Genomic DNA, 14641 nt, shown 5'->3' with positions numbered 1-14641 from the left:
GCCCTGGCAGAATGTAATTTGCTGCCGCTAGGGGCGCGTCTAGATTTCTAGGCTAGTTGTTAGTGGCTATTGTGCATTACAATGCATTATGCATATGCACCCTGAGCAGGATCATCTCCATAATAAGAAGTCTATTTCTGGAAAGATTTTTCACACATGAATGATGCAAAACAGACACAGCACACACACACACTTAAGCATTTTTACATGTACAAACTCATTATATTTCATCACTAAATTAAATAAATACAAAAAGAAAATAATAATTGCATAGATGAATGTGAAAAATAGGATATCTGAAAGTTTGCAAAGCTGGTTTCACTGAGCCACACACACCTACTCAGAGTGTGAGTGTGAGTAACCCTGAGTAACTGTGTGAGTGTGAGTAACTCTGCAAGCTTGAATAGAGTGCATTTGTTCTCACTCTGTTGCTGTTCCTCTACGCAAACTCTGTAGTGCCTGGAAATATACAGTCGACTTCTTGTGAGACCTGCTAATGTTTAAGTGAAAGCTTAACCATGCTTTTCAATCCGAAACCATCTAGCGGGCTAGCAGGGCTACATGAAGTTCATAGTTAACTGCTACATGGGTCAATATACTGGTTGTGCAAAGTCAAACATAATAATAATGCTTCCATTCATTTTGACACACATTTACTCAAGATAACCAAAAAACTACTCTTTAACTTAAGGTTCGCTATAGGCATTGCTTAATCCTGGGCTTTCCACTCTTCTGACAGTTTGAGTTTCAGCACTTCTCCAACGCTGAACTGAGGCACCCAGTGCACCAAAAATCTCCTATGTATCTAACATAACAAAAGATCTCCATTTAAATTCATCATTTCAGTTGAGAAAATATATAAATTCTTAAAACAACTACAAATAGCATATAGACAAACAAACAAACAAGAAAAAAAACATCCAGTCTCTAGAAGACTCCAATCTGGTCCTCATAAAGGGAGAGGACCAAAAGAATGCCCCACCCGGTCAACAGGCCTAAATTCTGTAGAACAAACATGAACCAGGGCCTCGAGCTGTTCACGTGCACCATTGAAGGAAGCTGAAAGAAAATATATAGTCATCAAACACTGTTGGCTTCTAGGAGGCAGCAATACATTTTCAGTGATAACATATTTTCATATAGGGGGATATAGAGAGATATGTTATTTTTACAGCATAGGCCTACATAATCCAATGACTAACAGACAAACTAACACATACGTCACCTGATGAATGTCGGTTGCAGCACAATGAAACACATATATAAAAATCTAGGTTTGATCATTTCAACTTTGTTCATTTGTGTTATAGAAATAATTTAGTTTGTAATTAAGTCACATTCTGCTAATCCCACACATGGGTGTCACTAATACTTTCAGAGCCTGGTGGCACCCATTTTGGTAACACTCCATAATAAGGTGCCATAATAAATAGCAAACTAGTAATTAACTAACCCTTTGTTAATATTTGTTAATTTTTACTAAAATATCTATTTGGCACAAGTTAATAGTTTTTTCATCATTAATTAAATATGAGTTGTTTGCACAAAATCTGCATGTTTTAACAAATCTATTAACTAATATTGTATTAATATTTGTTAAAGAGGCCCTATGCAACAATTTTAGCAAAAATGACCTTAATTATGCAGGTTGAGAGTCGTTCTGATGGTTCTACAACACTTTTTGGGTCGTTTGGTGGGTGCTTCGTCTCCCCCTAGTGCTTCTCCGCGGAAAAACCGAATATGCAACTTTCTGGTCACGGTCGGAACACATCCGGATGTAACTCGGCGGAAATACTCGAAAATGTAGTCAGATTTAGTCAGATTGTAGTTTCTAAGAAGACTGCAAAACGGACTCCGACTTGGCTTTGTTGCTGTTGAAATTGTAAGTAGCCTACCTTTGGGTGAACTTCGTTTTTGTAATGTGATTTTTGCTCGACCGTTTTATTGTGAGCCCTATGTGTTTAGCTTGGTTTATTGATGCTAGCTCGCTAGCTATTGGGGGTTTAGCGTAGCAGTCACTTGCTACCGAAGCTGCAGGGGGAGCTATGTCGTGAATAATGCGAGCCCAAATCAGGCGAAAACCCAGAAACAGCGAAGGAATAACCAGACCTGCATAGGGCTTCTTTAATAGTTAACTAAATGTCTTTTTGGCACTAATTAACAGTTATTTTTACATCATTTAAATGTTAAATGTTTATTTACAAACTATATGCTAATATAAAAGTTAATGACAAATTATTATTTATCAAGCTTTTCTGATTAGCTTTGTGGAGAATTTTTGGAATTTATGGTTTATGGCTTTATGGTCTTGTGGGGTGTATAAGGCACCCTACTGCCAGTGGTTGGTTGTGTGAGAGTTTGCGCACCTTCTTCCACTTCATCCTTATTGGATACCTTTGTGGTTGGCTGTCCTTGGTGACCCTCTGTCTAGTGTTTGAAAGTAGTGTACTCTTTGCCTTTGGAAGTACTATATGGTTGCTGCTCGAATTTGGTGAAATTCAGGGGAGGTGGGTGTAACAGAGTTAGAAATGTAGTTTATTGTTTGTATGTGATTTTCGCCGTAATTAAGCAGCTTTATTGAGATTGGTGTTTTGGAGCCCCCTTTGGAGAAACGGTATACTGCAGCTCTGCTGCGTTTTGTCCTTGTATTGTTGCCATAGCCGATCAGAAGCGGTATGCTTTGCATTGGGTAGGTTGACTGTATAAAGCACTCCCCACTTTGTTTTAATTTTGTAACTGTAAAATGTTGTTTAATTTGAAAACTTCGATATACCACCTGTATTATATTACTTTACATGTATTGTTAGGATTTGGGTGCAATTGTAGCAACTTAGAGAACGTTTATTAATGTTTTCATTATGACCACGAGTTCATACACAGTCTTACTTGACTTTCTGGAAATGTTGCCATATTTGCTGCCATCTTCAGGGGAAAGTCCGTAGGAGTCGATTGTCGATTTCGTCGCCGTTTTTTTCAAAAAAAAAAACATAGTCCAGTATTTCTTTCGAAATTGAAATTAAGTTGTATGGACTGGACTATGTTTTTTTTTTTTTTTTAAACGGCGACGAAATTGTGAATTTCCAGAGCGTGTTACAACACACTCAGCAATCGACTCCTACGGACTTTCCCCTGAAGATGGCAGCAAAGATGGCAACATTTCCGGAAAGGTACTGGCTTGATTAAATTCATTCTGGACTCTCTATCCGACCACATAAAGACCTCGGGATACTTCGGTTTGGGTTTAGGGACCCTCTACTCACTACCACGTAAGTGTTATGTTGTTTGGAACTGTAGAAGAGGTATAAAAATAGCGTTTTGTAGCGGCGAAATTGATATGCCCTGCTCACTTCCAGGCTACGAGTTTTGACCCCACGCTTATAGCTATATACTACTAATATATTAATTAAGCTTAACCAACTTTATTGCAAGCGGTTCCAGCGCTGACAAGAGTGACAGCATGTCAAGGTAGCTCTGTGTTTTTTTCTTGAATTTCCCCTTGGGGATCAATAAAGTATCTATCTATCTATCTATTGTAAGGGTCCTATGGGGAGTGGTTCATATTGGGATAGGCAGAAGCACAGTTTAATAACAATTAGTTAAATAATAATAAGTCATTAACTTTTCTGTTAACATATAGTTTGTAAATAAACATTTAACATTTAAATGATGTAAGAAATAACTGTTAATTAGTGCCAAAAAGACATTTAGTTACTAACACATATTAATACAATATTAGTTAATAGATTTGTTAAAACATACAGATTTTATGCAAACAACTAATATTTAATTAATGATGAAAAAACTATTAACTTGTGGCAAATAGATATTTTAGTAACAATTAACAAATATTAACAAAGGGTTAGGTAATTACTAGTTTGCTATTTATTATGGCACCTTATTATGGAGTGTTACCCCCATTTTTATTAGAATGCCTTGGATGATGAAAATATTCCTATAAAATATCCCTTTTTTGGGGGAGAGGGGGGGTGCTCTCCACAATGACTCCAATATGGCTACATCCCAGACCTTACACTACCCGTTCCTGGACCACATTTCACCTGTACTGATATGGGCCTTTACACCATGACACATACCATGTCTGCTAGGCCCACATAAAGGAACAAGCCGGCCGTTACTGCCGCTATCCACTCTTTTGTTGCTGCGTCCGTAGCGATGGACAGCGAGATGTAGAGTCCAATGAAGGAGGTCATGGCACTGCCCATGTTGAGCAGCAGGGCCTTCTTCACAGACAAGCCGCAGTGCAGAAGAATGGCAAAGTCACCTGTGGTACAAACCAATGAAGCCGGCAGTAAAATAAGATGGCACTGATAAGGCTTTGTAAGGGCTAGGAACTGCTGTGTGGCAGATTTTTATGATGATCTGATAGCAAAGTGACCCGCAGTGTACCACAGTCAAGGAGCAGCCACAGGGAGAAAGAACATTTTGTAAAGTTATTTTACAGGTTTTGTGCCCATCGTTGATGTCTATCTCAGTCAGCTGATAACAAAGTCACCTTCAGTACACAAGCAGGAGAGTGGAGGCTCCCGATGAATAGTGAAAATAGGATGTCCCTGATGAAATGAGACTGATAGGCTATACGGTAGGTTGTGCGACCTTTCTGACAATTAAATGATTGGAAAGATACTTGCTACACACAAAAAATGGAGTAAAAAGTAGACATGAGTTTATGTATAGTTATTTGACCAATTTTGTGACCATGTAAAATATAGGATTCAGATATAAGAAGGCAGAGTTGCCTTTACCATTGAGTCACAGCAAAGGTTAATATGTAAGCGGAGGGGAGAACTTACCCAACTCATGGGGCAGTTCGTGACAGAGGACAGCCAGGGACGTGGCCAGGCCTGACTTCCAGGATATGGAGAAGGCCGCACCGATGGCCAGGCCGTCCGCAAAGTTGTGTATCCCGTCACCGATGGTGATCATGTAGGGGAGCATTTTCTGTTCTAGAGGTCCAAAAGACACAGAGAGAGTTCAAGTATAACTCTTTTGATCCCGTGAGGGAAATTTGGTCTCTGCATTTATCCCAATCCGTGAATTAGTGAAACACACACAGCACACAGTGTACACACAGTGAGGTGAAGCACACACTAATCCCGGCGCAGTGAGCTGCCTGCATCAACAGCGGTGCTCGGGGAGCAGTGAGGGGTTAGGTGCCTTGCTCAAATGCACTTCAGCCGTGCCTACTGGTCGGGGTTCGAACCGGCAACCCTCCGGTTACAGGTCCGAAGTACATGTGAAACGGTTACAGCAACATACAGGAAACGAACGAACCTCAAAAGTATAATGACTGCAACAGTTTATTGTTTTTGTAGTGCTTACTGTATGATACTGTATGATTAACTAGTCCCTGTGAATAGTTTTATTGGACCCCTATGTTAAATCGTTAAGTGGCAAGTCACCTTGGGTGCGAGGCTGCTCCTGAGGGAATGATTTTTCATTGTCCTCCTCCTCCACCTAAATAATGAAAAACAATTACAGTTGATTATTTGCCTTCACTTATAGGAGAAGCACCCTAACCTAGGTACAGGAGTGTTGTATTTGCCATAGTAGGTCGTGGAGGCTCGTACCAGGTCTGCCTGAGAGGTGGAGTGTTTGTGTTTCTTCTCCTGCTGATACATCTGAATCACTCTTCCATGATCACAGTGATGAGGCTCTGAGTCCTCCTGGACAAAGGAAGGCCAAGAAGGGTGGAATGGAAATTGTTGAAAAATAATTGTTGGAGCAGACAAAATGTTTATATGTAGAGGTTTGTTCTTTACTTTAGCAGTTTTGATAGATTACTCTGTGCTGGGACATTCCGCAGTTGAGTGATAAGGTGGTCAGAGTGACCGCAACTGCTTTCCCTCCCTCTTTCTAATCTGGGCTGGGCTCTTGAGTAACTTTGCTACCTAGATATATCTTGTATCAACGCACAATACTAAGTGAACGATGAGTGGTGTTATTGCAGAATAGTATAAAAGCTGTGTTCTATTCTGGGACTATCTCTGCCTGACAACTGGAACCCCACTTGCAAGTTATTCATAAAATTTCAATGTTTGCAGGGTGGATTTGAGTTTATCAAAATTCAAAAAGGAGAGAATTAAAGTGCTTAAAGGGAAACTCCGGTGTAACAACCGTTTGAGAGCAAAATTACATTAATAGGTTTGAGCAAGACTTGATTGCATTTGCAATGTATGGCTTATAGTGAAAGTACATGAGGGCAAGCTAGCACGTCAAAAAACGAACACTATTTTATACCACTAATGATGCTCAAAATATTATTACACTTCTGTGGTAGTATGGTGAGGGTCCCTACAGACAAACCGAAGTATTGTAAACTTTGGAAGTGTACAAAGCATCAAAACAGTGGGTGCGTTTTATCTTGCAGCGCTGCGCAGACCAGGCCAGATTGCTTTAAGAAGTCGAACACAGCCACCGATTTGATGCTAACGGAACACAAAGTCAGAAAATGTGCTTCCTTCAGAAACAGGTGTTATTATAACCTGTCTGTACACTTTCAAAGTGTATATACTGTAATACTTCCATTTGTCTGAAGGGACCCTCAACACACTACCACACAAGTGTAATTATATTTTGAGCATTGTCAGTGGTAAAAAGTAGCTTTTTTATGTGAGAGCTTGCCCCCAGAGGTTCCACTATTAGCCATTTCATTGTTAATGCAAAAAACGGTTTTGCTCAAAACTCCACCAATTAATGAAATTTCTCTCTCAAATGAAAGTTTGAACTTGTTAAATACTTTGGGAAATAGACCCTAGGTTGTTTTTACTTCGGAATAAAAACAGTCTCAGATCAAACAGTCTATCACTAGTGCGCTATCCTGAAAACAGTATGCAAGGTCACTGACACCAGCAATATGACAATCATACAGAATAATCATTCAAATAAAAAAATGTTATATATATATATATATATATATATAGTGGTGGTGGCGACTGACCCCGTGGTGGTGCGGGTGATGGTGATGCTTGTTTCTACGGGAGAGGATGGCGAAGATGGCCTCCATCAGGTAGAAGTAGTAGATCCCTGCCAGCAGCACCAACATCTTATAAATGTACGTCAAGTCATGTCCTCTTCCGTTCTCCCCCGTGCCATGGGCGTGTAGGCCAAGAAACTGCACACAGAGAACAAGCCCTCTCAAAGAATAATAATTACACCCGAGCCTTGCAATGCAATTAGCCCAATACCCACCAAAAAAAAGACTCCTCATAAATTCCCCTCGTGGCAAAGTTACAGCGATTTCTCTTTCTCCTCAATTAGAGGCTCCTGTTGTCGTTTCGTAATTGTGTTAGTTGCTACTCGCTGTGATGACAATGTACGCCAGTCTGCTAGCGTGTTGGCCTGCGGGCCTGACATGTATCTAAACGGATTGAGTCGCGGAGGTGTGTTTAGCGAGGAGAGGGAGAGAGGGGGGGGGGAAAGGAGCTCGCCCTGGGGGAAATAAGGCTGTGACACTCTGACCCAAACTGTGACGGATTCTTTGAGGGCCGGAGCGTGTTAGCCATAATGCTTTGATGAAACGCAGAGAGAGAGAGAGAGGGAGAGAGGGAGAGAGAAAGGCAACCGCCAAAGGGCCATTTCACATGGCTGTGTGGAGTCCCGCCAACAACAGCAACCGACCCTATTACAGAAGCAGCCAGTAACAGCAACAACAACAACGATATGAAGTGCTGAGGCTGAGAGTATGTGTGACACCATGACTCACTGTGGGAGAGTAAACCTCTGATGGCAAGGTTAGCTTTTCATCGAGGGCTTCCCATAATAGCATAGGTGTAGGAGATGATGATAGGGTAGAGAGAGAGAGAGAGAGAGGGCAAAGCACAGGGATGAAAAAAGAGAGAGAATGTTTTGCTAAGTTGCAACAGACCTCATTAAAATGACTCTTGTGTCACTCATAATGTTTTGTAGAGAGGGTTCATCTTTGATGACACTTTTGCTATCAGTTATTCGACACCGTGTGTGTTTGTTCTGCACTACATCAACAAGCAGCAAAGTCCATCAGACAACACAGTCCAGTAATACTCTACTGGTCCGAGGTAACATAGTGAAAGGACATCTTGAGAATGATGGTTCCTCGCCGGATGAATGCAAAATAGGCTTTTTGTAGAGGACAACTAGATCATATATCTGGGAGACCTGCAAGGATGATGAGGAGGGGTGGGGTGTCAGAACACAGGACACGGTTGGCAGTGACCGAGGCCCACTGGCACAGAGGGGTGGGGGGGGTGGGGGGGTCACCCACCATGGGCAGGAGGTGCAGCAGGGCGTCGCCGGTGAGCGAGCCCACAGCCAGGCTGATGCAGAACTGGATGCAGAGCTGGAAGATGCTGCTGCAGGAGGTACACAGGAGCACCACGATCCCAAACAGCGCCGTCAGGCAGATCAGCAGGTTGGCCACAGTGGCGTACATGTATTCTGCCAGGAAAACAGAGCGAGAGACAGACAAACACACACACACACACACACATAGACACCGCCAAGGAGGATTAAGCTGGAGTTTAGTTAAGACATAATTCTCTACGCTTTGTTTTGTCCTCAAGACTGTGGCTGTCCTAAAACCCACACATGTGGCATCAAAATTCAACAAGAAAATGTCTTGTGTATCTGAGGCTAATACATTTGTCATAGGAGGCATCAGTACAGTTCAGGGTGAAATGTAATTTGATCGACTCTCGTGGGATATAAAGAAGCCCAACATGTGATCTCTTAACCTGATCAGTGACACTGTGACTTCTCCCCTTGTTAGTAGTTAGTGTGCCATGTTTCCTTACGCTTGAGATGGACAAGGGAAACAGAAACATGCACGTCCAACAAACAAGTGCCATAACTAAAAGGACTGTGTCTGCCACAAACTGCATCTACCTGCTCTTTGTCTGAACACCTGAAGAAGGCCGCTGGGCTGAAATCTTATGTTTATTAAATCATTTCGAAAAGCCGATTGTACACTGTACACTTCCAGTCTTGGGAACCGGCGTTTTTCAGATAAGGTGGGCTTGGACACTCTGAAGGAACACTCACTCTCGGTCCGGCTGAGGCCGTCTCCAGGGTGGATGACGGTGGGCTCCGTGGCATTGCAGGCGCCACTGACAAGCTGCTGGACCAGCGCCGGGCTGAGTCGGACGAACTGATCCCGAGTCAGATTTGAGCCGTTCAGGTGGTGGATCCTCATCAGCTCCCCTGCACTGTAGCAGCTCTGAGTACACACATACACACACACACAGGAGGAGATTAAGTCATCTCAGGCTTTTCCACAACCTTTTAGCCTCTTATATGAAATATATACAGTAAATATATATATACAGTATATAGTTTCTTTTACCTTTTCAGCAAGGTATTATAAACAAATATGATCATATTTACAGGAATTCCCAACTTTTGTATTGTGTAGTGCATTTTATTTCTCATTTATTAATGTATGAGTAAAAGTATAGTGTAGTTTGAGCAATACAGTATATGATCTCAGATAGTTGACTTGTAAGAATATACAGACACAAAGAAACCTGGAGTGAAACAGAATATATAAGGAATTAACGATACTGTCTAGTGTGTGTGTTTGATTCATGGAAGCGCAGTGGGAATGGTGAAGGGAGGGAAAAAATCAAAACAATTTGATGGCGTCCCAATATACAGTGTGGTGTGTGTGTGTGTGTGTGTGTATTCGCGAAAGTGACTGTTGTGTGCCTCAAACACTCCAGATGAGCCCATAGCCAGGGAGTGGGGCCCCGTGTATTAGGGCCTGTCGCGCCATCAATCAGCCCAAATCAGCGCTGGCGTCGGGCTTCTGATTGACATGGTGTCAGAGCCTGGCTCTTCATGTTTCCGCCCTCAGCCAGAGTGACTTGTCCTTAAATGAAGTGCCACCGTTTAGATGATGTTATCCCTCAGCGGACTCCAGGAGGGGGGAAGAGGGTGGGGAGGGTGGTGGGGAAAACTCATCTCCATGTAGATTTTCCGAGAGGAGTGGAATTCCCTCGTGAGTGGCAGTAGCCAATGGCGTTTCGTGTAATAGAGATGCGGCATTACATGGTGGACCGGGGGGTTTTGCTAGGACCGGCATGGTGGCAGCTGCATGGTAATGAGTGTGTGTGTGTGTGTGTGTGTATGACTTTGTCTGTGTGAGTGTGATGTGGGTGTGAGTGTGTTCTTACACCTGTTTCTGTGCCTGCGTTTGTGAATATGTTTGTATAAGTAAGTGTGGGAGAGTATGTGTATGTGTGTATCTAACAGTCTGTGTGTGTGTGTGTGTGTGTGTTTGTGTGTGTGTGTGTGTGTGTGTGTGTGTGTGTGTGTGTGTGTGTGTGTGTGTGTGTGTGTGTGTGTGTGTGTGTTTGTGTGCGTGTGTGTGTGTGTGTGTGTGTGTGTGTGTGAGTGAATAAGTGTAGTTCACATGCGAGTGTGTGTCTTCTTCCAGTCTCTGTGCGCATGTATGTGTGTGTGTGTGTGCGTACATGCACTTGTGTGTGTGTGTGTGTGTGTGTGGGCGAGGCCCTGGAGCGCTGTCACAGGAGCGGAACGAAGCCCTCCACCCAATTACCCGGGCCTGGCCGTAATTACCTGCTCCCAGCTGCTGTTGCGCTCCTGCCCCTCCTCGTGGCTGTGCCTGGGGCTCGTCTGGCGTGCCGCGCGATGGCCGGCCTGATCATGGATCTCGGCATCATGGTGGTCGTGGCCGTGGTCATGGTCTTTCGCCAGCTGCCTTTCCCCCAGGTTTAGAGACTTCATCAAACTCTCCAGGTCTGTCAGGCATCATTAACCATGCAGAGAGTTAATCATTAATATACTGTTCAGATGCACTGTGTATTTTAATTGAAAAAGCCTTGTAAATCCTGTGAAAATCCAGCTTTTATTTAGTTCTAGCAAATTAGCTTTGAGTTTCCTGATGGTTCGTTATCTTTTGGTACTACCACAGGATAGCTCATTGAGATATTGTGTTCTGCCTAATGGATGAAGTAGCATACTGAAATTTGTGCATGCTGGAATTACTTTATATCTTTCTCTTCCTTTCTCTCATTCTTTCTCTCTCTATCTCTCTCTCTCCCTCACTCTGTGTGTGTGTGTGTGTGTGTCTGTCTGTCTGTGTGTGTTGTGTGTGTGTGTGTTCCTTCGGTTAGCTCAATAGCTCACTCAACTGCACCAAATAATGTACCTTGTAAAGTGACATTATCAGATCCAAACTTTCCAAAGATGAAGTCCAGGAAGAACGCCTCCTCTGGCAGCTCCTGTGTGGTCATGCAGTCCCCTCTGAGCGCATGGTACAGCACCACCCCAAATAGGGTGTCCAGCTCACTGTGTTCGTGGTGCTCACCGCTGCGGTGATCACCATCGTGGTCACTGTGATTGGTGTGGTGCTCATGACTTATGGACGCATTGCTCTCTTCCAGGATGTCTGACATGGAGACACAGGGCTGTGGAGCCACAAAATAACAACCTGTGTTAAGCTTACAGATATTTACATCATAATGATAACATGATAATAATGATAATGGTAACAGACTACTCATCACCATTGATGTAACAGACTACTTATCAGTCAGGGAAGGTAATCATCAATTTCTCATTGCCACCTGTGACCTGAAATCATCAATACTCTACTTGTTCAGCTAGGAGAAGCAGGAAGTACATACTTCAGAGAGTTCACTTTCATGTAAACAACCCAAATCATAAATGTTCTGTTATCTATTTAGCTAGGAGGTCCAGGAAGTGCATACTTCACAGTGTTCACTTTCATGGACACAATGGGTATTTGTACTTCAGGAGATTGGCTTTTCCAGGTATGTATCTGAACTATGCCAAGTATGGGACTCCTGAGACGGGCCCCACCGCTCCGCTCTGCTCTCTCTCACCTGATTGCTCTCTGGGTGGTAGTGCTCCTCCATGCCGTGGAGCAGCCTCTTCACGGCACCACCCTCATGTCCCCCGTGATCCTCGTGTCCCCTGTGACCGGCGTCCTCCCCGTGGGCGAGCTGGTGGATGAACTCCTCGGTCTCCTCGCCCCAGCGGCCCGCCGTCGCTGCCCCGCAGGCCCGCAGGGGATTGCTGAGGTACAGGCAGCACCCTGCGGCCAGCCGGAGGAAGTCGTCCGCGTGCACCTCCTGAGTGGTGGAGTAGTTGGTGACCAGCTGAGGCACGTGGTCCACAGAGAGGCACTGTAAATTATGGGATGGTGTCGATTAGTACACAAGTGATAGAAAATTCAACATGAACACATACGGGAAAGATATGGCAATATATTGTAGATGAAATATACCAGGTTTTATTATTCACAATGACTGTGTTCACACTTGGTTTTTAAATGTGTCTTGAGCGATCAGAGTATAAGTGGACAGTGCTAAATACAATTCTAAACAACCACAAACATTGTCAAGTTGGTTTGGGACACATTTGACCACAAATGCTAACGCTTCCTGAGATTTTCCTACTGTACAAGATTTCTAGTGTAAGTAATGTAGGCAAAAAAGCTAAAAAAAAAGCGTAAACAGGACCACTGGTATAAGGCAACTTTATGAAATACATAAGAATGGTTCATTGGCTTAAGAGGATCCTTGTAATATCTCTTAAACACAGCATTTCTGAGATTCTATTACTTATTTGCCCAAAGTATGTTCTTTGAAAAAATATTTTATCAAGAACATTTATGTCCTTCTAAAGATTACAGCTCTTTATAGCTAGGGACCTTTAATAGTTATTTTACTGTGTAACATAAAACAGGAGTACATGTCTGTGATATATTCTGTGCATGGTGCAAAAGGTTACAGTTGAGGCTGACACATTTAACAGAGAGGCCCAGAGTTATATCTTACTTTACCATTTCACACAAACCGACTAATTACAATGACTCATAGTGCCTTGTCTAAGCCTAGTCTGACTAAAAGCTATTTTTCAACGGAGATCTCTCTTCAAATTCTTAATCTAGGACTAGGAATTAATCCACGTATGGGAAAGTAGCCCATGAAGTTCATATTGCACAAAACATTCAAGTCATTTCAAGATCACTTTACACTGTCATAATTTGGATATTTTGCCCCACTGAAAACAAATGAAGGTGTTCAGCTATAAAATAGCTTTTTCTTGGAACAGTTCTCGTGTACACATACCTTGAACCTGAGGCAAAGTCCATATCTTGTAGTTCTCAAGTCAGGGATTTTAAAGATTATCAATGAATATACATTCTACATAGCCTAATGTATGCTATTTTATATACCTAAGTGTAAGCCCATCTCATATTTTGCTGAGCAACAAAGAAAAAATAGTACTTTGGTAATGAATAGGTAATTGCAATTTCAAACTATGAGAAGAAAATAATAACATAAAATTTCAATTTTGACATATTACTGAAGTCATATCATCTTTATAACATCCATTTTAAAATGGTAACTGAATTACCAAACACTTAATTATACAGTTATAAATTACAAACACGTTTATTTGACAACAAGCCAATGAAACTGACAACGAAAACTAAATCTATCATTATAATAGCCAAGGTATGACTAACTAACGCATTCGAACAGCAAGCATGAGAGACTAAATTATTTAGTGTTCAATAGCTTGATGACTGAAAACTAACTAGTGATTAGGCAACCACTGTATGATTAAAAGTACGTTGATAATATGAGCGTTTTAATTAGAATGAAAGACATCTTAATCTTGTAACAGTTTTAGTGTTGGTTTATGCACTTCACGAAATACAGTGAGTATTTTAAGTAGCGCACGGTACTATCGCTGGACCTCGACCTTAGTAAAAGTAAGTTGAAGCGAGTAAAAATACCTTTCCACACGACACATCGCTGCATTGCACACGTTTCTCCAACTCCGTCAGAATCGAGTGAAGACTTTTCTCAGTCAGGTGCACTTCACCTGGCGACACGAGGGCCACCACTTTGTCAAAGATGTCCTCGTTAGAACATTTTGCATAGTTGAGTAAAGTCAAACTAAAACAGCTCAGAAAAACGCAGAATCTTATATTTGATCGATCCATAATAGACTACTCTTGTTTTTCTTAATACAAACGAGATTAAACTAGCAATTGTTTTAATTGAACTGACAAACTGAGCAGCCTGAAGACACTTCGATTCTTTCAGCTCTTACATTTAAGTATTAGTAGCAAAGGTATGGTTCCTGTTGCTCCTGTTGCCTCGCTCCACTCTGATTGGTCCTCAGCAAACGTGAGCTTCAGCAAGATCTCATAAAGCTAGACCTGTGAACTAGGCTACTTGTGAACAAGGGGTTCATCACCCCACAAATGACTTGATCCTCCACATAAAGACTCTCCCTACATTCCTAAGTCATGCACTTTTTTTGCCATTTGACCTTGATGACAGAAATAGCTCAAATTAGTGTTTGTGGTCACCCAAACCTTGTGACTGCAAATCTCTATGAACCATTTAGTCATTGCTGACTGAGCGGAGATTAACACACATGCTTTCTGGGAATAAAAATCCAGTAGGCTAGCTTAATACATAAGCACCCAAACCATTAATCACCCCAACTTTAATCTTGAAGTAATGATGCGTTGGTTCTTGTCATTTCTACTGTGTCAATGACTTGTGTGACAGTCATTATTTCTTTTTTCTTTCAAGAAAGCAGACAAGATGGACCACTTGATTTCAAAACACCTGCATAG

General features: G+C 42.2%; 1 protein-coding gene across 1 annotated transcript; it reads right to left on the bottom strand.

The window, feature by feature from the left end:
* Positions 1-927: 927 nt before the first annotated feature.
* On the bottom strand, positions 928-13996 carry slc39a4 (solute carrier family 39 member 4). Its single transcript, XM_076300842.1, has 12 exons — positions 13787-13996; positions 11862-12164; positions 11165-11423; positions 10573-10754; positions 9037-9211; positions 8261-8433; positions 6959-7132; positions 5589-5684; positions 5421-5469; positions 4812-4964; positions 4095-4282; positions 928-1059 (listed from the first exon to the last, which is right to left on the bottom strand). The coding sequence occupies exons 1-12, from the start codon at positions 13994-13996 to the stop codon at positions 928-930; spliced, it is 2094 nt and encodes a 697-aa protein (XP_076156957.1).
* Positions 13997-14641: the final 645 nt, after the last annotated feature.

Source organism: Alosa pseudoharengus, unplaced genomic scaffold (assembly GCF_046254945.1).
Source record: "Alosa pseudoharengus isolate Yale_2024_CS ecotype anadromous, Long Island Sound unplaced genomic scaffold, YU_APseudo_1.1 YU_APseudo_1.1_scf_23, whole genome shotgun sequence".
In the NCBI taxonomy this organism is placed as follows: domain Eukaryota; kingdom Metazoa; phylum Chordata; class Actinopteri; order Clupeiformes; family Clupeidae; genus Alosa; species Alosa pseudoharengus.
Note: the sequence above shows the minus strand (reverse complement) of the source record. Positions and strands in the feature narration are given on the sequence as shown.

What these genes read in the sequence shown, in the direction of transcription:
- slc39a4 (XM_076300842.1), bottom strand. Translation starts at nt 13,996, where the DNA reads ATGGATCGATCAAATATAAGATTCTGCGTTTTTCTGAGCTGTTTTAGT. An exon ending in CGGCCTCAGCCGGACCGAGA is followed by an intron (nt 8,434 to 9,036) that starts GTGAGTGTTCCT and finishes TTTTCCTGGCAG; the next exon opens with AATACATGTACGCCACTGTG. An exon ending in CGAACTGCCCCATGAGTTGG is followed by an intron (nt 4,283 to 4,811) that starts GTAAGTTCTCCC and finishes TTTGTACCACAG; the next exon opens with GTGACTTTGCCATTCTTCTG.